The sequence below is a fragment of the Eulemur rufifrons genome, chromosome 19 (assembly GCF_041146395.1).
Source record: "Eulemur rufifrons isolate Redbay chromosome 19, OSU_ERuf_1, whole genome shotgun sequence".
Taxonomy (NCBI): domain Eukaryota; kingdom Metazoa; phylum Chordata; class Mammalia; order Primates; family Lemuridae; genus Eulemur; species Eulemur rufifrons.
In genome coordinates, this window is record NC_091001.1 from 78,898,500 (window position 1) to 78,921,146 (window position 22,647).

Sequence of the window (22,647 nt, forward strand, 5' to 3'; positions counted from 1 at the left end):
TTGTCAAAAGTCAACTCACAGCTTCCAATGTAGTCTATAATTCCTTAATCAAAGTCAGCAACTTATGGACAGCTTCAGCATCTACAGTTGACCTTTCGCTAGCCAGGCAAACTTCCCTTAAAATTAAAGAAAAGAAAAACATTTTTTTGGTTTGTTTTTAAGTTTGCTTTTTTGCACAGTGCATCATTGCCCCCCACCCCCTTACTGTTTTCTCAGAAAACTTAACAGGGTCAGCCATATGGTGAAGTATATATCCCATTATAATTACCGAAATAATCGTAGTGACTGATTCATCTTCTCAAATTCTCTTGCTTTTCTATGTCCCTTTTGAATAACTTCCTCTGGAAGATTAGCAAGCCTTGCTGCATTAAAGCCATAGCTTTTAGGACAAGCTCCTTTAATGAATTTATAGAGGAAGGTAATAGTCTCCTGGCTGGGGTCTTCACATTCATTTTCCACCATGCATGCCTTAAAGAAAGAAAGATATTCATGCACTAGCAATATAAGTACCCAAAACTTGATTCCTTCAAGAAACTGAACAATTTTCAAATAAACAACTGTACATACCATATGTCCCAGGCGCACAGCAACATTTTGAGAATAATCTTCTACCAATGAATGGTAGTGGGTAGAGAACAATGTACGACACTTTATAGTCTCTGCAAGTTCTTTAACAACTGCATTTGCTATTGCTGTCCCATCAAACGTAGCAGTACCTCTTCCTGTGAAAGTAAAATATGCATAAATTGTATATTATACAATCTGCCTTTTATCCCGAAAATGATGACCTCACAAAGGAATGCAAAACGAAACCCAACAAAGGGATAGAAAACTAACATTAGGCAACATATCCAAAAGCAAATTTACTAAAACATATTAAGCTAAATAGGTCTGCTTAGCAGCCCTTGGAGAGTGGGGTTTCTTTAAGAATACTACTCAAGTTTAGAAACTTCCTATTAGTGAATTAGTAAGTATTCTCATTATCCTTACAACTTTAATAAGGCTAAGAAATTTAAAGTCTTAAAACCTTTCATACTGTCACCTTTTATCTCCACCTATGGGTCTGTGCCACAATTATGAGTACATGCTCGAAAAGCATCCATATTTAGATGTCCTTCGGATGATCTTCCAGAAAAACAGTTCTTTATACTACTACTGTTTTTAAGACAGGCTTCAGGTTGGGCATGGTAGCTAGGGGCTCATGTCTATAATCCCAGCACTCTGGGAGGCTGAGAGGAGCCCAGGAGTTGAAGATTACACTGAACTATGATGAGTGGACCTCCAGCCTGGGCAACAGAGCAAGACTTTTTTTTTTTTTTTTTTTTTTTTTTTTAAGATGGCCTTCAGATGTCTTACCTAATTCATCCACAAGCACCAGAGAATGTGCTGTTGCATGCATAAGTATGCTAGCAGTTTCACTCAATTCAACAAAAAATGTACTTTCACCTAAAAAAAAAAAAAAAAAAAAAATCATTTTGCAAATCATATTAACAGTAGCTTCATCTTTCAGATTATACCATTTAATCTATCATGAGCTACACAGAGTGACACAAAAGATTAAATCTCATTAAAAGACTATGCAACTTATACTAGAGGTGATGTTTTTAAATATCTAAAGCAGTCAGTTTTTCATAAACACCAGAAAAATCAAACATCAAATTTAAGTGGCTCATGTATAAAAGGCCTTTATAGAAGTCTTTATCACTTCTAAATGAATTGTCACATAATAAAGCCTTAGGTGGGGGTGGGGGGAGACTCACCTGACATTATTCTGTCTGAAGCACCAAGTCTAGTAAACACTCTATCAATCGGTGTGAGCCTACACACTTCAGCAGGTACATAACAACCCATCTGGGCCATTACAGCTAATAAGCCAGCCTGTGAATGAGGGAGGAAAAGGTTTTTTTACCACTGGTATTAAAAAAACCTATAGACAAGAAGGGTTCTGTTCTTATACCCACTTGCTAAAATGGAGAAAAGTGGGGATAGAGGCTCAGGGCCTAACTGGCCTTCAAAATATCATAGCCTGCACACTAACCCACTACACACTAGCGATGCCCCTGGCTACAGAGTAGAATCACCTAGGAGCTCCTTAAAATTGAAACCTAGAACCAATTCCAAATCAAATGAATCTACATTCTGAAAGTGATTTTTAAAAAAATGTTGGAAACCACTGCACACACACTACTCTGCCTCTCTAGTTAGCAAATTTGGTGAACAGAAGTATAATATGGTATCGGGGGGAGGTCAGCAAATACTACTTTGTTTTTCTTACAACCTTTTAAAAATATAAAAACCATTTTTAAGCTTTGTGGCTAGCCAACTCCTGATACAAAGGTTAGATAATTATATCAAAAAGGCCATCATGTCATCCCTCTAAGCAGTTGTCAAAAGTTGCTAGAGGTCATGAGCTTTATTTGCTTTTCTACTTCAGTAAGTCTGTCATAGGTCTTTTATAAGGGTTTCTACAAATGAGTCTAATTTAGGGACAAACCTGCAACATTTCATCTTTTCTTACAGCCTTAAGTAGTTTCCCCTTGCTTCCCAGTTAAGTCATTAACTGAATTTTAGGTTAACTCTGTGCTGTTTGGAAAATGATGGCCTAAATATGTAATATATTCATTCCTAGTGTTATAAATAACTTTCTGATAAAACAAAACCTTAAGAATCAGTTACCTGTCTCATCAGCGTAGACTTGCCCCCCATATTTGGTCCAGTAACAAGCACACAATAGGCTTTGCCATTTTCCTCCTCCTCTTCCTCACAGCCTATTAGAATGTCATTAGGAATAAAATCATCCCCAAAAAAAGTCTTCGTGATGCAAGGATGGCGTGATCCTTTAAGCTTTAAGAAGGGGGCAGTGTCTTCCCCTGGCAACAGAATTACTGGGCGACACATAGGACCATCACCTCCTCGACTGTAGTTAGCCAGGCACAGTAAGACATCTGTTAAAGAGAGGGTAAAAGTGAGGCTTCATCATTTTGGGGGTTTTACCAGCCTAAGTGTTTCACATGTCTTTATGATAACACTTACAATGAAATGAGAAATAGCTTCCAATTTCAGCCCAAAAATCTCCCCCCTCAAAGGACTTAGCTGCTAACATCTGGACCAAGATTGCTGAGTAGAAGCTAGAAGATACAGCAGAGAGATGCTATATTACCCTCTTACTTGATATAATCCTGGGGCTGACACTCCCTGGGAGAAACAGAATGTTCTGAGAATTGGCACACTGATATTAAAACAATCTTGAGAGGAAGATAAATTGATTTTGAACACCCATGCTGAGGGAAGGATTTTAAATTATCTAATTACCAAATGGAGCACACTGAAACAGAAGGATGCTATTCTATTCCATGGTTGTGTTCAGATCAAAATAGCTTTGTTTTACAAATCTGAGTAAACTATGGTTGCTGTATTTAAAAAAAATAAAGAATACAGAACCTAAACCTAAACTGTAAAATAGCAAAGGCTCCAGATATGTTGGCCGTGGCATGTAAAGAAAAAGGAAATTATGTATGAAGCTGAAAATATTGCCAAATTGTAAATGCATAAATCAGGGCTTTTAAAATCAACTGTAGTTGATTTTGATTTTAAACTGTAGTAAAGAAAGTGTGACAATCTGGCTAACGAGGAAAAAGAGAAGATTAATCTTTGAAATGTATACACAAATGGATTCAATGAAATAAAAAATGGAAAAATGCAAAGGTTATAATAAAACTAAGTTAAAAAGACAGATCAAGACACAGTCCTAAATTAGTGTACAGAAAAGCACCTTAAAAAAGTTATTAAACACTTAAAAATTCAATTAAAAATAAAATTCGATCTAAAATAAAGCTTGACTTATGTACTATTAACTCTTTTCAAAATCAATATTTTGTTCAATTATTCAAGACTAAAGAAAGGCCAGAGGGCTATTAAGAATTAAAAGCAAGTTTTAGGTGAATAACTTAAATTGCTATGGCAACCTAGTCATTTTGCCTAGTGAGGAAGCAAGTATATGTACACATATCAAAATATATACTTTGTAGGCCGGACATGGTGGCTCACACCTGTAATCCTAGCACTCTGGGAGGCCGAGATCAGGCCGAGGATGGCTCGAGGTCAGGAGCTGGAGACCAGCCTGAGCAAGAGCCAGACCCCATCTCTTCTAAAACTAGAAAAAAAATCAGCCGGTCAACTAAAAATAGAAACAAAAAATTAGCCGGGCGTGGTGGCTCACGCCTGTAGTCCCAGCTACTCGGGAGACTAAGGCAGGAGGATCGCTTGAGCCCAGGAGTTTAAGGTTGCTGTGAGCTAAGCTGACGCCACGGCACTCATTCTAGCCCAGGGAACAAAGCAAGATAACCAATCAATCAATAAATAATAAACAAACAAACTTTGTTATATTTAGGGATATACAACTGGGACACAGCATTACTAATCAAAGCCTGAGGAACAAGCTTGTTAAGTCTTACCCAGTACTGCCATACATTCTACAGCTGTCTGCCAGTCCTTGTGATTTTTGTCAAAGTTATAGAACAGTCGCCGCATGCAGTCCTTCAAGGATACATCTCTCCGTTCTTCCGCATTTATCAGATTAGCCAACTTCTTCTCAATAGTTTTGGTCCAGTATCGTTTACAGCCCTTCTTAGTAGACTTCAACTCATACTCTTCTGGCAAATTACGGGTGGTGAAATTCTCTGGAATTTCCAACTGGTAACGGTTCCTACCAATGCCCCAGTAGACTATGGTCCTACAGCCAATTCGACTGCGCTGTTTCTCTAGGTATTCCAGGAGGCTCTGTTCATTTTCTCTTATGTCAGCAAGAGCTTGGTCATAATCAGAATCAAATCCTGCTTTGGGAGTAATCAGTCCAGTCTTTCGAGCCTTTTCATGGTCAAAGGCAGTATCCCATCGGTTCAGTTCTATAGTCAAATCAGGAAAACGACCTTGAGAATTTTTTGTCTGCAGAGTAATGACCTGCTTAAGGATTTTAGACTTAAAATTATCGACTACTTCTTCCATAATCCCTGTAATTTTACATATTACTTTGAATCCTTCCAAAGCAGAAAGAAAATCGATAATCTTTTTTTTGCTATAGGTAGTTTCTTCATACATTATAGCCCTGGTATCTGGGTGGTTCTGACTCTTCATGGGAGACCCAACATTATGAATTTTGCTCAGTAGTCTCTCAAGATCTGGAAGCTTCTTTAGAAGTTCTACAACTTCTGAGATTTTGTCAGGCACAGCCATGAGGTCTTCTATGGCATCTAGACGATCATTGATAGCATAGGGGCTACAGAGTGGAGCAGAAAGCCATTGCTTTAGCAGCCGCTTACCAAAGGGAGTATGGCAAGTATCAACCCTCTCTAGCAAGGTCCCTTCAGTAGAACCATTTGTTCCATTCTGAAAAATCTCCAAGTTGCTTAAAGTCACTGCATCTAGCACCATTCGTTGATTGGTTTTTGTGAAGATAGCACCAGGACTTGTAGTAGTGACTATGTCAGAATCCAAAGGAATATATTCTTCAAAATTAGCCATTGATAAAAGCTCCTGATCAATAAGGCATTTTTTGAGGTAGAAGACACAACCACCTAGAGCAGAGAGGGCCAGTTCACTCTTTTCTCCTGGTGTCAACCCAATGGAATCAGACTCTGAAGTCATATCTTTAAGTACCTGGGGTAACATCACCCCACTGTCCTCATTTAGCTTTTCTCTAAAATATCCTTCCTCAAGGAGAGTTCTCAAAGTTTTGGATGCATCCCAAAATTGGGAGCCTGGTATCAGACCTTCCTGAAGACAAGCGGATAATGAACCCTTTAGAACTGTCTTAGTTTCCACTGAGAGATTTCCTTTCTCAAACAAGACTTGTACTGGAGGATAGTGTGCCACTAGAGTCCTAAACCTGGAACAGTGGCGATCATCTGAAAACTGACCTATGAAAAACTTTCCCAGTGAAGTATCAACAAAGCATACACCATACACACGAGTGTGGCCAGAAGAATCTTCTTTTTCTTTAAGGCTAAGAAGATATTTACTGTAGTTCTCAGAGGGATCACCTTCCAGCACACTGTAGGTCTGTGTACCCTTGGTAATGACCCTACAGATCTCCCTCCTCACCACTCTGTCATGCTTGGATATATGTGCCATCTTTCGGCATCGTGCCTCCATCATTTCTGGAGTCTCAGTCTGTTCCACTCGTGCTACTTTATAGCCCTTCTGCACCAGGGAATCTGAATAACGGCCAAATGCAATTTCAGGAAAACCAGAATGGGCCCAGTTGCCCTTCATGAATACCAGCCCCAGTTCATTGACCCCAATCAGAGCATCCATGTGGTACAGTTCATAAAACTTCCCCACCTTATAAAAGATGACTAGATCAAAGTTCTGAGACTTAATCTGCCACCACTTCCTCATTCCAGGAGTACAGGAATTAAGAAAATCCTCAGGTACATAGAGTGTAGATGCATCAAAATCAGGGTGATCAGGCCGCCTCCTGTGCTCATCTCTTCTCTTCTCCTTCTTAAGCCACTCTAAAGTTTCATGATACCAGATAGTGGAGCGACCACTGTCATCACCTCCTCCACTAATGTGGGCTTGAGATTCAGAATTTTGAGAGGCAGAGAAAGCATTCAAAGTACTCTTGGTTTCTGATGAAATGCCAGTTGCTCTTTTGGTGGCTGAGGGCATTTCCTTCCTTGAACTTTTCCTTTTAAGAGAGCCATTTCCAGCCATTTTCTTCCGCTTTCGAGCAACTTTGACAGGGCTGTCAAAGCCTTCACTCTCACTATCCCCCACTCCACTGCTTATTTCATCGCTGCTTCCTTCCTCCTTAGCATCTGGCTTGAATTCCACATCAGAGCCACCAATGTCACTCTCAGAGTCTGATATGACCCTTCGTTTTTTTATTTGGCGGCTACTTCGCCTAGATCCTTGCGTCTTAGGCTGTACTTCCTCATCAGTCTCTATTTCATTATCTTCTTCACTCTTATCTGATACATAAGTTGTGCCCACCTGCCAGGCAAGGAGAGAGTATTTTAAAAACAAAGCAAAACTGGAAAATTATACAGTTTGACTTATGTTTGACTTTATGGTGGGACCCATACAGCCATTCTGTTTTCCATTTTAAGTACAGTATTCAATACATTACATGAGATATTCAGTAACTTTATTATAAAGTAGGCTTTGTGTTAACTGAATGCTAATATAAGTGTTCTGAGCATGTCTGAGGTAGGCTAGGCTAAGCTATGATGTTCAGTAGGGTTAGGTGTCTTAAACACATTTTCAACTTACAAAACCCCATAAATTGAGTTCTGTACTGCTGTGAACTCTCTCAGTATGCTACAACTTCATACTCCAAGAACTCACCTCCAAAAAGGAGAAACTTTTCTTTCTCAAAGAATATCAATTTCAGTTTCACCTAACATTAAAACAAGTGTGACACAGCCGCCAGTGGCGCATGCCTATAGTCCCATCTACTTGGGAGGCTGAGGCGGGAGGATCGCTTGAACCCAGGAGTTTGAGGCCAGCCTGGGCAACATAGCAATACCCCATCTCTAAAATAAAAAATTTTTTAAATTAAAACAAGTATCACACTACAGGATTAAATGACTGCTGTCATGGGAGTTCTGTCCTATAGAACAGTGATGAAGCTGTAAGCATGACCATATATCATAAATGCCAGGAGGTGAAGTCTTCGTTAACAGTATAAGAAAGCAGTAAGCAATCCATACTGGTTCTAGTGTTTGCTCTTCCACAAACCAGGTGTCTTATCTCAGGCCTCACACACTCACCTATCATGGATCTCCCTCATGTGTAAAGCAGTATTAGGCTAAATGATCTCTGTACTTACACATTTCTAAACCTCTGATTAACATTATGATCCTTTGTCTCGAACTTAAAAATAAGATTAAAGGCCGGGCGCGGTGGCTCACGCCTGTAATCCTAGAACTCTGGGAGGCCGAGGCGGGTGGATCGCTCAAGGTCAGGAGTTCGAGACCAGCCTGAGCAAGAGTGAGACCCCGTCTCTACTAAAAATAGAAAGAAATTATATGGACAACTAAAATATATATAGAAAAAATTAGCCGGGCATGGTGGCGCATGCCTGTAGTCCTAGCTACTCAGGAGGCTGAGGCAGTAGGATCGCTTGAGCCCAGGAGTTTGAGGTTGCTGTGAGCTAGGCTGACGCCATGGCACTCACTCTAGCCCGGGCAACAAAGTGAGACTCTGTCTCAAAAAAAAAAAAAAAAAATAAGATTAAAATACCCACTACATTAACATGCTTATTCCTATCTCATCTATAAGAAAAAGTTATAAAACATAAAATTAAGCTTAGTTAGGGATGAATCTATTTTGGAACACAGCTCATTAATCTGCTAAATAGAGAATAATGATCTTGTTTTAAATTAACTACTTATTTGTTGACTTGGCAAGTTTTAATTCACTTGATTAATGACCATTAACATGTGACCCAAGCTTGTATTTCAAGGTTTATTTAACACCTATTCTTAGTACAAAATACAACAAAAAGTATTAGAACTAAAAGCATAAACCTAGACAATTTCCAGGGCCTGGCTGTACCCTCATATAGAAGCTTACTACCAGACTCCATGACCAATTTTATTACTACATCCTTATTGTCCCTAGTTCTCTACTTCTTTCCAAAATGGTGTTATTTTTTGCTTGCCTGCCGGTAGGCTTGAGAACTTAAGTAAAAAAAGGATGTTAACTGTTGAGATTCTAAGTAATCTAACTACACAATCCAGGGAAGTCCAGAAGTATGCATGTATGTGTGTGTGTGTGTGTACTAAAATAATACATATTTAAAGGCATCAGTGGAAAAAATAAAAATAAATAAATAAATAAATAAAATACTACATATAACAAGAGAACATTACTTTAAGACACCCTCCCCCCTTTTTTCTCATCACCCTCCTAACAGAAGTAACAAGTGAATTTTCACAATGTCCCACCTCCGTCTCTTCCTCCTCTTCTGGCTCTGAGGGCTCATCACACACTGCCAATTCAAGCCTCTTAACCTTGTCTTTATTTAAAGCTTCATCTGCACGTTGCATTGCTCTGAGTATCTCAGGCTTTGAACTGTAAAAATGACCTCCCTTCTGGGCTTCCTTTGATTTTGAACCTAGAAAGATGTATTATAAATAATAACTTGGCTGGATAGTTGACTCAACCTATAACATCTGCCCTAATGAACAAAAATGATAACAAGTATAATTTGTAATTTCCATTTTTTTATATATAGCTAGATCAATAAAGCCCACAAGGAAAAGAATTTTCAGGGAAAAACTAACTGTGAAACTGAAATCAACAACTTCACTTCCTTGAAGGTGCTCTATGGGATTACCCAGGACCTATTATTTGTAGTCTCTCTTCTAATTACCTGGGACCATGGACCTAAAAGGGTAGGGGTGTACCTCTTCAAGTGAGGCAGGAGATGTCAAAGGGGTTTGTTTTGAGATCCTCTCTTTTTAAAAAGTTTTTTCAGGAAGGCAAAGACTATACTATCAATTAAGTGCAGCTATAATATGAACAATTAAATGTAAATTCATTTCATTATAATATTAAATGGCATTCCTATGTACTGAGCAAAAGGCTAGATAGAGATCACAAGTCTAATGGTATATAATTGTTTAGTTGTTTTCCAAGAGTACCAGAAATGTCTGTTCTGCCCAAATATAACCATAATTGGAAAAGAAACCTTAATTTATTTAAATTTAACATATCTAAAAACATGTATTTCCTTTTTTCTGTACACTAAAACTAACAGGACAACATAAATTTCCATGGAATTAGTAACTTTTAAAGCTATAATATTCCATTTTTCTAAAGAGCTGCCCCAAAGCTACAAATTGCAACTAACAAAATAAACTGGAGCGGGCACTAAACTTTTCCCAAAGTGCCTACTGCGGCTATAGTCTGCCCACACACATCATATCTAGTGATATCATTCTCAAGAATGCTTGATCCAATCTCTACTTTACAAATCTAAGACAAAAATCTCAACATCAACAAAAAGGCCTACTTTTTTTCACCTATACCTCTCTGCTAATTTATTAACATGCATGTATTGTAACAATTGGGAATTTTAAAGGGCAAAAAGCAGTGTGCACAGGGATAATTTTATTAAAAATGACAACATAAATGTAAGTATGTTCTTGATCTCTTATTTAAAGTCATTCTGCCTAAGCCTTTTTAAAATCTCAAAATAGGCCGGGCGCGGTGGCTCACGCCTGTAATCCTAGCACTCTGGGAGGCCGAGGTGGGCGGATCATTTGAGCTCAGGAGTTCGAGACCAGCCTGAGCAAGAGCGAGACCCCATCTCTACTAAAAATAGAAAGAAATTATATGGACAGCTAAAAATATATATAGAAAAAATTAGCCGGGCATGGTGGTGCATGCCTGTAGTCCCAGCTACTCGGGAGGCTGAGACAGGAGGATCGCTTGAGCTCAGGAGTTTGAGGTTGCTGTGAGCTAGGCTAACGCCATGGCACTCACTCTAGCCAGGGCAACAAAGCCAGACTCTGTCTCAAAAAAAAAAAAAAAATCTCAAAATAAGTTCTAGAAGAGACCTCATTTATCATCTGGTCCAATGAGATCACTTTATGTATGAATGAACAGTATCAGAAAATAAGTTACTTTTTTGGCCAAGATTACACAGCAAATTGGTAGAGAAGACAGAACCAAATTTCCTAATTGGCTTTCCATCCTGTATGTCAGATTTCCATTTAGATTTAACTTTCTTCAGTTCTTCCCACCCCCACCCTTTTATAGGCTCAGCACTATACTAAAAGGTATGATTCCCAGAGATTTTTGGGAAAATGACCCTTGTTTTGATTCTACAATATTTGAGTTCAACAGTGTACTAGCCCAGGCTGGGCACGGTGGCTCATGCCTGTAATCTCTGGGAGGCAAAGGCAGGAGGATCGCTTGAGGCCAAGAGTTCGAGACCAGCCTGGGCAACATAACAAGACTCCATCTCTAAAAAAAAAATTTTTTTTTTTTTTAATTTTTTTAATTTAAGAAAACATGACATACTAGCCTGGAGAATCTGAAGATAAAGGATAAGGACTTGTTCATGCCCTTGTGTACAGTGTACTATATCCACAATCATACTGTGCATGCACTGTGTATAATTCAAGAGACTGATGGGGTGTACCTAGCTCAAATGAGGCTAAACATACAAGACTGATGATATCTGTGATAAATATGGCTGGGTCTGGGAAGAGAAAGTATGGTTCCAAAAATATGGTGTGAAACTCAACTCAGATGTGTTCATAGGTGAGTATTTTAGAGGCCAAGTAGTATGTATCTCCATCTGTCCTACAGCTGGGCGTGGTGGCACACACCTGTAGTCCCAGCTACTCAGGAGGCTGAGAAGGGAGGATCGCTTGAAGCCAGGAGTTTTAGGCCAGCCTGGGCAACATAGCGAGACCCTGTCTCTTAAAAAAAGAGAGAGAGAGAGAATATCACTAACCTATAGGCTATGTATACTAACCACACTACCTTTCTTTTGGATCCTTCAAGATGGGGACAGTTTAACCATATGTCTGAATTTGGTGTTTTGGTTATTACCTCCAATCATGAAATGCTTTTTTCCTTTAAGAGCTTAATATTGCTATAGTCACTGAAAGGACAGAAGTGAAGAACTCCATTCCACAAAAACAAAATGGCTGAAGACCAGCTCCATCTTATCTCTTTCCCATGCTAGAAGCTTTCACAACCACCACTGTTGCAATTTACTGGAGTAAAACACACTTAATTTCACTATATAGAAAGAAGAGATTTTCTCTCTCTCTCTCCCCCTCCTCACACACACACTCTTTCTTTCTCTTTCTCTCTCTCTGCAGTGACTCTTACCTGTATATGGCTTTAACAGCCTTTTGCTAACCCAGCCCCTTGTTGGGCTGTCATCAAAAAACTGTACATGAACGCGTACTGATTTCCCTTTCTCTCGGATGAATGTTCCATCAAAGGGGTGGTTATAAACCAGGCAAGGCCACCACGGGTAACCCTCCATCTTGGCCCAAACCAAATCACCTGGTGAGAAGTCACAAGAACTGCTGCCAAAAGGAAATACATAACTTAGTTAATATTTGGTTGTTTTCTTAAAGGCAATTACCTACAAATAAACAATTCCAAGGAAAAGTATCATTAAGTCTCCTTTGAAATCTTCTGGCATTAATAAGCATAGAAACTTTAGAATTAATGATTTTTGAAGTCTGGAGTAGTAGTCATTTTAAAAACAAGCTAACATAATGCTTGCTTAACTATTAAGGCAAACAAATGTAATAAATTGTGGTATTAAGAAACTTTCTCAGAATCATTCAAAGTTTAAAAACCATGGCAGAATTCTGGTACAATGTTGATGGCAGGAAAAGGCACAGACTCATTGTACATGCTCTCTGAATTATGGTGAATAGCTCGCATAATACAACATGGTATGTATTATATATCAGAAATAGGATCTAACCCACAGCACTAATATGAAACACACCTATTATATAATTTATTAATTATAGTAAGTATCTTATTCATTAGACTTTGCTTAGAATCTGTTTCCAGTTAAGATCCTGTGTATTCCAAAAGCTACCTAGCACTCTACTAGCACTACCCCCACCAGCAAACTATAATAGTTTTATAGAAAAACTCAAGTCAACAAATAAGTGCCTAGGCCGGGCGCGGTGGCTCACGCCTGTAATCCTAGCACTCTGGGAGGCCGAGGTGGGCGGATCATTTGAGCTCAGGAGTTCGAGACCAGCCTGAGCAAGAGCGAGACCCCATCTCTACTAAAAATAGAAAGAAATTATATGGACAGCTAAAAATATATATAGAAAAAATTAGCCGGGCATGGTGGTGCATGCCTGTAGTCCCAGCTACTCGGGAGGCTGAGACAGAAGGATTGCTTGAGCTCAGGAGTTTGAGGCTGCTGTGAGCTGGCTGACGTCACAGCACTCACTCTAGCCTGGGCAACAGAGTGAGACTCTGTCTCCAAAAAAAAAAAAAAAAAAAAAAACAAACAAGTGCCTAATGTGCCAAAAATAGTGAGTACATGTCTACAAAATCAAAAACAGAGATTCAATTTTCACAAAAACTGGGTTAGCCCTGTGAGTTTTCTCAGAGAAAGGGAGGGGAGGGGTGAAAGGAAAGAATCTCGCTAACAGACTACATAGGAGCCGGCCCTCAGTGATGTAGAGGCCACAGACAGCTGATAAGCCCTGCCCAAGTATTAGATACCAAGATTTTCCTAAGCCTGCTTAAAGTTTCCACTGAATAACCACGAAATTAAAAATAAGCATATTACAAGAGTATTTTAGATATTTTTGAATAGTAATTACTTGGTTGAAGTCACCTGATTTAGACCCAATCATGCAATATAAAGTATCCCTTTCTTCAAAAAATAACAAGAAACCTCTAGGCTAGAATATTTAAAAGAGAAACAAGAACAGGAGCATTACTTCAGGTTGTACTTACCTCAAGGGCCCTTACAGCAAAGTACATTCTCTCAACTTACAGAAATCTAGTGACCTGCACAAGTTCATAAATATTGCCCTCAGGCTCACCACATAGGCATCTCCAAACAGGAAGCTGTATCTACACATTCAAACCTCTACCATAGTTGTGCTTCCTTTTCACTAACATAGCCATTGATTAACAGGAATAAAAGACTGTGTGGAATAGCTTGTTCACAAGCCTCCCTCCTGTCAAGCAGGCTTTCCCTGAACTTGGGCGATTTAGCCAATTAACCACAAAAGCCTATCACACTCAGAAGCTTTCCTTTTAAGTTAGAAAAGAGTTTCTTCCGTAAGTTGTACTCCTTTATTTTTGCTGCTAAAGAAGGGAAATAACCTTTGTCTCTATAAAGGAACTATCACAGTTCTCAGTCTGAACTCTGACAGTAACTTTTGAAAGACTGGGTCTGGGTGCAGTGGCTCACACCTGTAATCCTAGCACTCTGGGAGGCCGAGGCAGGAGAATTGCTTGAGCTCAGGAGTTGGAGACCAGCCTGAGCAGGAGCAAGACCCCATCTCTACTAAAAACAGAAAGAAATTCCCTGGACAACTAAAAATATATAGAAAAAATGAGCCGGGCATGGTGGCACATGCCTATAGTCCCAGCTACTTGGGAGGCTGAAGCAGAAGGCTCGCTTGAGCCCAGGAGTTTGAGGTTGCTGTGAGCTAGGCTGACGCCACGGCACTCTAGCCCAAGCAACAGAGCGAGACTCTGTCTCAAAAAGAAAAGAAAAAAAAAAAAAGATTGGCCACAGAGAAAATAAATGTCAACATCAAGCATATTTTAGGTTTCAAACTATATTGGCTAAGGCACCTTTTTCTGAAGAGGGGAAGGGTAGGGATACCCATCAGTCAAGCCTGTCTGCCCTACCTGAAGGTAACTAAATCCCTTAAGAGATGAAGACTTGTATATAGTGAAGCATTGACCTAACCACTGGCCAGTTTGAGGCAGTTCTTCCCTTGCATATTGAAATTATAATATAAAATTTCACCAGCTATTTCATACATACAAGTCTATTAATATAAGGGTTCCAAATTCTCAAGAATGGAGTTACTACATCAGAGACTTTGACAAAAAACACACATTGTGCTACGCCTGAAGTTCAAGGGAAAAGGATGCCCCAAACCCAGCAGAATTCTATTTTGCCTGGTAAAAAGCAACAAGTCACTTACAGGAATCTCAGAGTTGTCTCATAGGAGCTCCCAGAGAAACTAAATGACTAGATCAAAATTCTTGAGCAAAATAATGTGAAATGGCCAAACTTGCCTCCAAAAAGTTCTCCTCTGTGCTCAATTAACTCAAGTTTCTGACTGAGATCCCAAAGATATGTGGAGGGAAAACCAATTTTTTAGTTTTCTACCTATAATATGTAATAAAATGGTATCATTTTAATATGTTTCAGTTAATCATTCTAGTTTTTATCCCGAAGGAAATACTGTTGACCTGCTGTATCTTTGGGTTCTGCATCTACAGATTCAACCACCCATGGATCAAAAATAAAAATAAAAAATACAAATTTAAAAACAATACAGTGTGACAACTATTTACATAGCATTTACATTGTATTAGGTATTATAAGTAATCTAGCAATGATTTACAGTATAGGGGAGGCCTGCATAGGTTATATGCAAGTACTACATCATTTTATATAAGTGACATGAGCATCCAAAGATTTGGGTATCCCAGGGGGTCCTGGAACAAATTCCCCTCAAATACCAAGGGAAGACTATAACTTGAGTCTTTTAAAGAGGTCTGTTACCTTAGAACTCTGTCATTTTTAAATGATGTTCAAGGTCTCACGGTTTCAAAAATGATTAGAGAGTAATGTATTTCCTTCCCAAGCAACCGATTTAAAAAAAATAACATAGCCTGGTGCAGTGGCTCATGCCTGTAATCTTTGGGAGGTAGAGGCAGAAGGAGCTTTGAGGCTAGGAGTTCGAGACCAGCCTAGACAATATAGCAACACCTTGTCTCTACAAAATATGAAAAATAAATAAATTTTTAAAAAATCAGCCAGATGTGTGGCACGCACTTGTAGTTCCAGCAACTTGGGAGGCTGAGGTAGGAAGATCACTTGAACCCAAGAGTTCGATGCTACATGAGCTATGATCATGCCACTGCACTCCAGCCTAAGCAACAGAGTGAGACCTTGCCCCTTAAAAAAAAAAAAAAAAAATTTAGCATAAAATATCTTTGATCCTCCTGAACCACAGTTCTATGGAAAAAAAAAAAAGCGTTCAACGTATATTTAAAAGACAAATGTTCATCCTCACTAGAGAAAAAAACGCTTGTATGAAAAGCTATTTACAACCATTACCAGTTTTGAAATTTCTTTTTGAAATAAAATCCTATTACAAACGTAACTGTTTAAATAAATTTTGTCTTTCAACATCGCCTTACCCTCAATATGACATTATACTTGCAGAGTCTTACACATAACCTAATTTCTCTGTTAAGAAATGGCAGTACAATATAAAATGCTAAGACTAAAAAATTTAGTAATATGCAATTCCTCCAACACTAAAATGCTCTTTAAGAAAAAGAGTAACGCTAAAAATCTTGACCCAGGAAACAGTGGTTTCCAAGCCAAAAAGATAGTTAAGCAGGTAATAAAATACATAATAAAAATAAAAATTTTGAACATTTCTCAAAATTTTTCTCCACTCAATGCTAACAAAGAATATTTTTAAAAAATTACGAACTCATTTGTGTGTGTGTATAAACTTTAATTCTTTAAAGGTAATTTTAAAATTTTATCTCTAATAATTGTAGAGTTTTCAAGAATGCCAAAATTAAGGAAACATTTTAATCTATGCAAATACTCAGATTTTTCTACCAACACTACCATATTTTTAAATATAAGCACGGGATACTAACTGGAACGTGCTATAATTTGAATACCTGCAATCTATTATACAGTGGTCCTTAAAAGAGCCCAATCTTATAAAGTCAAATAAACCTGTAAAACTGGCTCTACTTAAAACTTTATCTTTAGCAGTGTTATGTTAATTTAATTTTACTGTAGTTTAATATTTGGCTATATTTTTGAACAATCTTAATATCTTTCTCTTTTCCTATAACTAGAATTGTGTTAATATTAACAAGGATCTAGCCCTATGCAATGTAAACCCAATTTGAAAATATCTGGGTCAAAGTCACCTTACTCCCTTCCCCCAAATAATTGCAAAATACATCAGCTCTCCCTAAACAACAACTTAAAATGGCAAAATATTGAAATTATGGTATACTTAAATAAAATTCAATTTTGATTTTGTAAGTGTTTTTAAAGCTTTAAATAATATGTCTTAAATGTTTGGTATTCCTGGGATTTTAAAGACAGTGGAAAAAAAGCTAAGAGGGAAAGCTGACAGCTCAGAAAAATAAATGTAAAAGCTTTGATATACTAAAAGCATGAAATGACTTAGTAAGTCTACTAAATACACATTGAACAGATTTTTTAAATTCTGCCTTAAAATCACACTGGCCAGGCGTGGTGACTCATGACTATAATCCTAGCACTCTGGGAGGACAGCTTGAAGTCAGGAGTTGGAGACCAGCCTGAGCAAAAGTGAGACCCTGTCTCTACTAAAAATAGAAAAAATGAGCTGGGCATGGTGGTCCTCGCCTGTAGTCCCAGCTACTCAGGAGACTGAGGCAGGAGGATCACTTGAGCCCAGGAGTTGGAGGCTGCAGAAGGCTATGACAATAAGGCCACTGCACTCCAGCCTGGGTGACAGAGCGAGACCCTGTTTCAAAATAAATAAATATAAAAGGAATCAGTAGATACCAAAGCATTGCTAGAATTTGCTCCTATAAACAAAAAAAGATAAACAGGTCTCATCTAACAAAAAAACTGTGTACATAAACATTGAGTGGTCACACATGTGAAAAACACTGGACTCAACCTTAGAAATGGAAACTACCAATGTCTGCACCTACCTCTCAAGGTGAACCATTAAGTAGATTTCCCCTACCCTCAAATAACTAAATGTGGTATTGAGAAAAGAGCAGTAATCAGAGTAATTCCCAGTCACATCTACCCATTGACCTGCATCTCTGCCTATATACACAGTCTCCTTTCCTGATTCAGCTATGGATAACTATGGTCCAACATCACTAATGCGCTAGGTCTAGGAGGACCGTATAAATTCTTCAAACTGGCCTCTAAACTATAATACCGTATTAGAAAAGAAACCAGCGTTGTTTGGAGAGCAGCTTAATTCCATGCCTTGTGGGGCAGGGTGAACTGAGAACTGTCATTAGAATGAAAGAATGCTTTTAAAAGTTTCTGACAGTGTTAAAAAGACATAAAAGCCAGCTTAAGAGGTTTCTGGCTGTGTAACCTCAGGCCTTGTTTAAAAAAAATAGAAAATAATTTTTAAAAAAAGGTTTCCACTGGCCAAATTATGACAAGTTGAAATTTTTAAAAAATATCAGGGGCTGGCCAAGCGTGGTGGCTCATGCCTATAATCCTAGCACTCTGGGATGCCGAGGCGGGAGGTCAGGTGTTCAAGACCAGCCTGAGCAAGAGTGAGACACCGTCTCTACTAAATACAAAGAAATTAGCTGGACAACTAAAAATATATAGAAAAAATGAGCCGGGCATGGTGGCACATGCCTGCAGTCCCAGCTACTAGGGAGGCTGAAGCAGAAGGATCGCTTGAGCCCAGGAGTTTGAGGTTGCCGTGAGCTAGGCTGATGCCACGGCACTCTAGCCCAGGCAACAGAGCGAGACACTATCTTAAAAAAAAAAAAAAAATACCAGGGGCAGCAGCTCAGACCTGTAATCCCAACACTTTGAGAGGCCAAGAAGGGAGGACTGCTTGAGCCCAAGAGTTCAAGACCAGCCTGGGCAACATAACAAGACCTTGTCTCTACCAAAAAAGTTTTGTTTTTTGTTTGTTTTTTGTTTTTTTTTTTTTTGAGACAGAGTCTCACTCTGTTGCCCAGGCTAGAGTGCCGTGGCATCAGCCTAGCTCACAGCAACCTCAAACTCCTGGGCCCAAGTGATCCTCCTGCCTCAGCCCCCCAAGTACCTTTCGAGTAGCTGGGACTACAGGCATGCACCACCATGCCCAGCTAAGTTTTTCTATATATATTTTTAGTTGGCCAGATAATTTCTTTCTATTTTTAGTAGAGACGGGGTCTCGCTCTTGCTCAGGCCGGTCTCGAACTTCTGACCTCGAGCGATCCACCCGCCTCGGCCTCCCAGAGTGCTAGGATTACAGGCGTGAGCCACCGCGCCCGGCCCCAAAAAAGTTTTTAAAAACAAAATTTTTGCAAATGTGGAAATACCTGTTTTATATCCTAAATACCCTGGCTTGATCATCACACATTCTAGGCATGTAAAAAATATATCACATGTGTCCCATAAATATGTACAAATGTTATGTTTCAATTAAAAAAAAAACCTGTTTTAATTAAATCAATTAAAATAAGTTAGGTCTGTAAATCTGAATTCATAATGATACTGTGAAAAAAGCTTGAACTTTTTTCTCTTACAATAACTATAATAACTGTGATATTATTTGAAATATATTACTCTAAAAATGTTTAACTGTTTGAAAATTCCCAAGAAAGATAACTAAAGGCTCTATAAAAAAAAAAATTTGTCAGGTCTGACATACCACTCCTTATCTATGAATGGAGACAGTCATACACGTTTTTTAATCACCCATAATCAACAGAAACAATAATTATCAGGAAAATGGGATTCCGAAAAATAAACTAGCCAAGATTTGTTAGAAAGCCAGATTTAAGTGGTCAGATGCCTTGCTCACAGATCTCAATTATCGTCTTGATAAACTATAGCTGAGACACAGGCCCAGGGGTACATCTATGTCCTGCTACTTTTCTCTTAGCTATTTACTTCAAATTTATATCATTCCAATTCCTTCCATTCCCTCATTTCCCACAATTGAAATCATCACCACTTATTTCCTGTCTGGGCCTCCCAACTCCTCCTGGAAATCCTCCATCCTCACTGCCACTACCCTTGTCTTCTCCCCTTGATCAGATCAGCTTCCTAACTGGTCTCTCCAATAAACACCACACTGCAGTTAGAGTGATGTATCTAAAGCATAAATCTCCCCTGTAGATTTCTTAGATGAAACCTACAGGCACATTAACCATAAAGAAAAAGGTGGACAAATACCACATTATACTTAATAACTTCTGTTTATCAAAAGATGTCACAAACTGAGTGGAAGAAGATTTTGCAACACACATTAACTGATAAAAAAAAAAACTTCAAAAAAACGGGCAAAAATGTAAACACTTCAGTATAAGAGGAACTCTCAATAACATTAAAAGATGCTCAACATCTTTTAAAGCTTTCTTGGAATTAAGTCCAAAAGTCTTTATGGCCCATCAGCCTGTTTATGATTGGATCCCTGCCTACCTTCAAGGCTCCCTTCGTTCTACCATTTTCAGGATCTTGTTCTTCCTGAACCAGCTTCCCCACTCCCACCATAATCTGGCTAACCCCATTTGATCTTCTGGTCTCACTTTACAGAGCTGAAAGCCTGGCCTGACCTACACCCTCTCCTTCCCCTCAAAGTACACAGAGCTCATACGTTTCACTTTTGCTCTAGAACTGCCTTTTTGCTTGCCCTGTTCACTGCTGTACACAGGATTCACAATGCCTAATATTGTGTTTAGCAGAGTAGGTATGTGAACGTTTGTTGAATGAAGGACAAACCTATATACACTGGAGTTTCTTTAGTAGTCTAGTATCAAATGTCCATCTTTCTTAAATATCCTGTGACCTGGAGTATGTCTCCATAGTGGGAGGTCAAATAAATGTATACAATGTTATGTTTTCACAGGTATCTTGAATTCAGACCTCAAAAAGCAAATAGCATATGCTATTCAATATATGTAAAGTACAATCTTAGAATAAATACACCCGTTTAGATAGAGTAAGAATCAATTCACGCTCAAGTAAACATAATATACATCATGCATTTCTAACCATGAAAGTCTGTTATTACGACACTGGCTCTGTTCCCCACAGGCAGATTCTACCAATGAACAACTATATACTTAAACTGTGGGAAAGGGTAGCTTAAACAAGAGTAACACTATAATTGCACTTAGACAAACCTGAAAACTCCTGCAAGACACCTTAAACTCAGGACATTTTAAATAGATTACTCAGAATCACTAAGTCGTTCTCTGATCTTGAATGAGTTATTTTTTCCGAGCTTAATTTCTTTGTATGCTTAAACGGCTACCATTACACTTTGAGCCTAATACAGTATCTGCTACACTGTAAAAAGCAAGCTTTTCAAAATGTCGCCCGCTGCCCGGATAAAACGCCACTCAAGCCCTGAACAGCACCGAACTGCCCAGAATGCGAGGAGGCCACCTCCAAGCAGGCTTCCCCGCAGTCTCGTGCACACCTCCTTGTCCACAGCGCCAGATCAAGGCGTTTAGAGGCCCACCTTCAACTCCGATAAAATTACGGTGCCCCACACTCCCGTGAAATTGTCCATAAAAATTACACTGTCATGAAACGACATTTTCCCACTCCACACTAACTTCCGCGCGCCAAAACATAGTTCTATTTTCATTTGTCTTTGTGCACGTGTTGTCTGATCTGCGGGACGACCCAGCCAGATCCCAGCACTTTCGACTCTCTCCCGCCCCACCCCCACAAACCTCACTCTGCCCAATCAGGCCTCTGGGTCCGGAGTGTGACACACCCCCAGCGCTCTCAGCTCGCTGTCCGCCCCCAACTCCCATTTTCTCCACAGCCCCCTCAGCTAACCCGAGGGCCCACCGCCCCCGCGGCGTCTAGGCGTCCGAGGTTCACATCTACCCACAAATGTGTACCTCAAAAGTTTACTGGAGCCCCAATTCACTATCCCTGTTCTGAACAAGGAACCTCCTCACGCACCCCACACCCCCAGCCTCCCCGCAGGCATTCCTCCTTCCCGCCAGCCCTCCCCCGCCCCGCTCCAAGCGAGCACGGCGCCTCCCCCTTCCACCCCACCGCCAAAGCTCCCAGATCCGTAGCCGCCTCGCAGCCCCAAGCTGCGCGCATCTTCCCTTCCCCCACCCAAACCACACCGGGCGGGCGCGTCTCCTCCCTCCCGCAAAGCGCCTTAACTATCCGCGTCTCCCCTCCCACCCTTCTCTCTTCACTGCCTATTTCCTCCTACGCTGTCGCTGTTTACAAGCTACACCCCCAAATGCTCCAAACTCAGCCCCAGCACTCTCTCAAACCAACTGTGCAGCCCCACCTCCTCCGAGCCCAGGGCTTGGCCGTGCACCTCCCTAGTCCCTCTCGGCGAACCTCCCTTCCCAGGGCTCGGTGCGCCCGCCGCCGTGCCCCCGCCTTCGACCCCATCCCTGCCCCGCTACCTGGCCGGGACCGCAGCCGCTGCCGATCTCTGCAGCCCTCCGTTGAGGTTCTTCCTCTCTGGCGGAGATGCGGAGCCCACCAAAGGCCTGGGCCCAGGCCCTGCCTCGCTCCAGGCCGCATCCCCGCCTGGGGAAGGGGAGGCCCTGGTGGCAGCGGCGGCACCGCCGCCTTCGCGTGAGGCCCTAGTCAGGGCCTTGTTTGAATTATTCAGCGCCGGAGACTTGGGAAAGAAGTTGTACAGGGTACTCTGTCGCGACATTGCGACGGCCGGCGAGGCACAACCGTTCTGTTGGACCGAGCGCCTAAAGGCACTGCATCTACCGCGCGGCTCCGGCTGGCGGGAAACCTGGGGGGAGGTGCGCTCTGCGGGAGGAACCCAGGTCCCAGCGGCCAATCGGCGAGCGCCTCGGCGAGCGCGGCGGCGTGCGCTCCAGGCCCCGCCCCCGGCGCGCAGCAACGTGGGGAGGGGAGGGGCCGGCTTGCCGCGCGGTGGAGGGGCCTGCGCTGCAGCTGCCTCTAGCCCTCTGCTGTCACGTCAGGAGGCCGACTGGGACGGGAATACTCGGGCACGAAGTCTGTTGTGGCTGCGAGGCTGTCCCGCTCGGAACCGCCCACCTCTCCGGAACGGAAGTGGACGAACGCGGGGGCTGCGGGGGCGCCCGAGTGTGTTCGCACTGCTTGGGCAGGGGTGATGGGGCGAATCCAAGGACCCTTGGAGAGAAACGCCTACCAGCTCCTGCGTGAAATACTGCTGTGAGAGCATTTTTGCC

At 40.7% G+C, this 22,647-nt stretch overlaps 1 protein-coding gene across 11 annotated transcripts; it reads right to left on the reverse strand.

The window, feature by feature from the left end:
• Positions 1-32: 32 nt before the first annotated feature.
• Positions 33-22,225, reverse strand: MSH6 (mutS homolog 6). Of its 11 annotated transcripts, XM_069495067.1 has the most exons (13): positions 21,877-22,182; positions 15,608-15,638; positions 14,583-14,598; positions 14,103-14,151; positions 11,857-12,056; positions 8,952-9,121; positions 4,455-6,993; positions 2,677-2,945; positions 1,761-1,878; positions 1,357-1,446; positions 568-722; positions 269-468; positions 33-116 (listed from the first exon to the last, which is right to left on the reverse strand). In XM_069495067.1, the coding sequence occupies exons 1-13, from the start codon at positions 22,134-22,136 to the stop codon at positions 35-37; spliced, it is 4,179 nt and encodes a 1,392-aa protein (XP_069351168.1). In that variant the 5' UTR covers positions 22,137-22,182; the 3' UTR covers positions 33-34. The 11 variants fall into 11 exon arrangements, with proteins under 11 accessions (XP_069351168.1, XP_069351173.1, XP_069351179.1 ...); XM_069495072.1 differs by lacking the exon at positions 269-468; XM_069495078.1 differs by lacking the exons at positions 14,103-14,151; positions 14,583-14,598; positions 15,608-15,638 and having other exon boundaries at positions 4,455-4,944.
• Between the last annotated feature and the right edge of the window lie 422 nt (positions 22,226-22,647).

What these genes read in the sequence shown, in the direction of transcription:
- MSH6 (XM_069495067.1), bottom strand. Translation starts at nt 22,136, where the DNA reads ATGTCGCGACAGAGTACCCTGTACAACTTCTTTCCCAAGTCTCCGGCG. An exon ending in GCGGCTGCGGTCCCGGCCAG is followed by an intron (nt 15,639 to 21,876) that starts GTAGCGGGGCAG and finishes TCTGTTGCTTAG; the next exon opens with GCTGGAGTGCAGTGGCATGA. An exon ending in CAGTCACTACGATTATTTCG is followed by an intron (nt 117 to 268) that starts GTAATTATAATG and finishes TTTAATTTTAAG; the next exon opens with GGAAGTTTGCCTGGCTAGCG.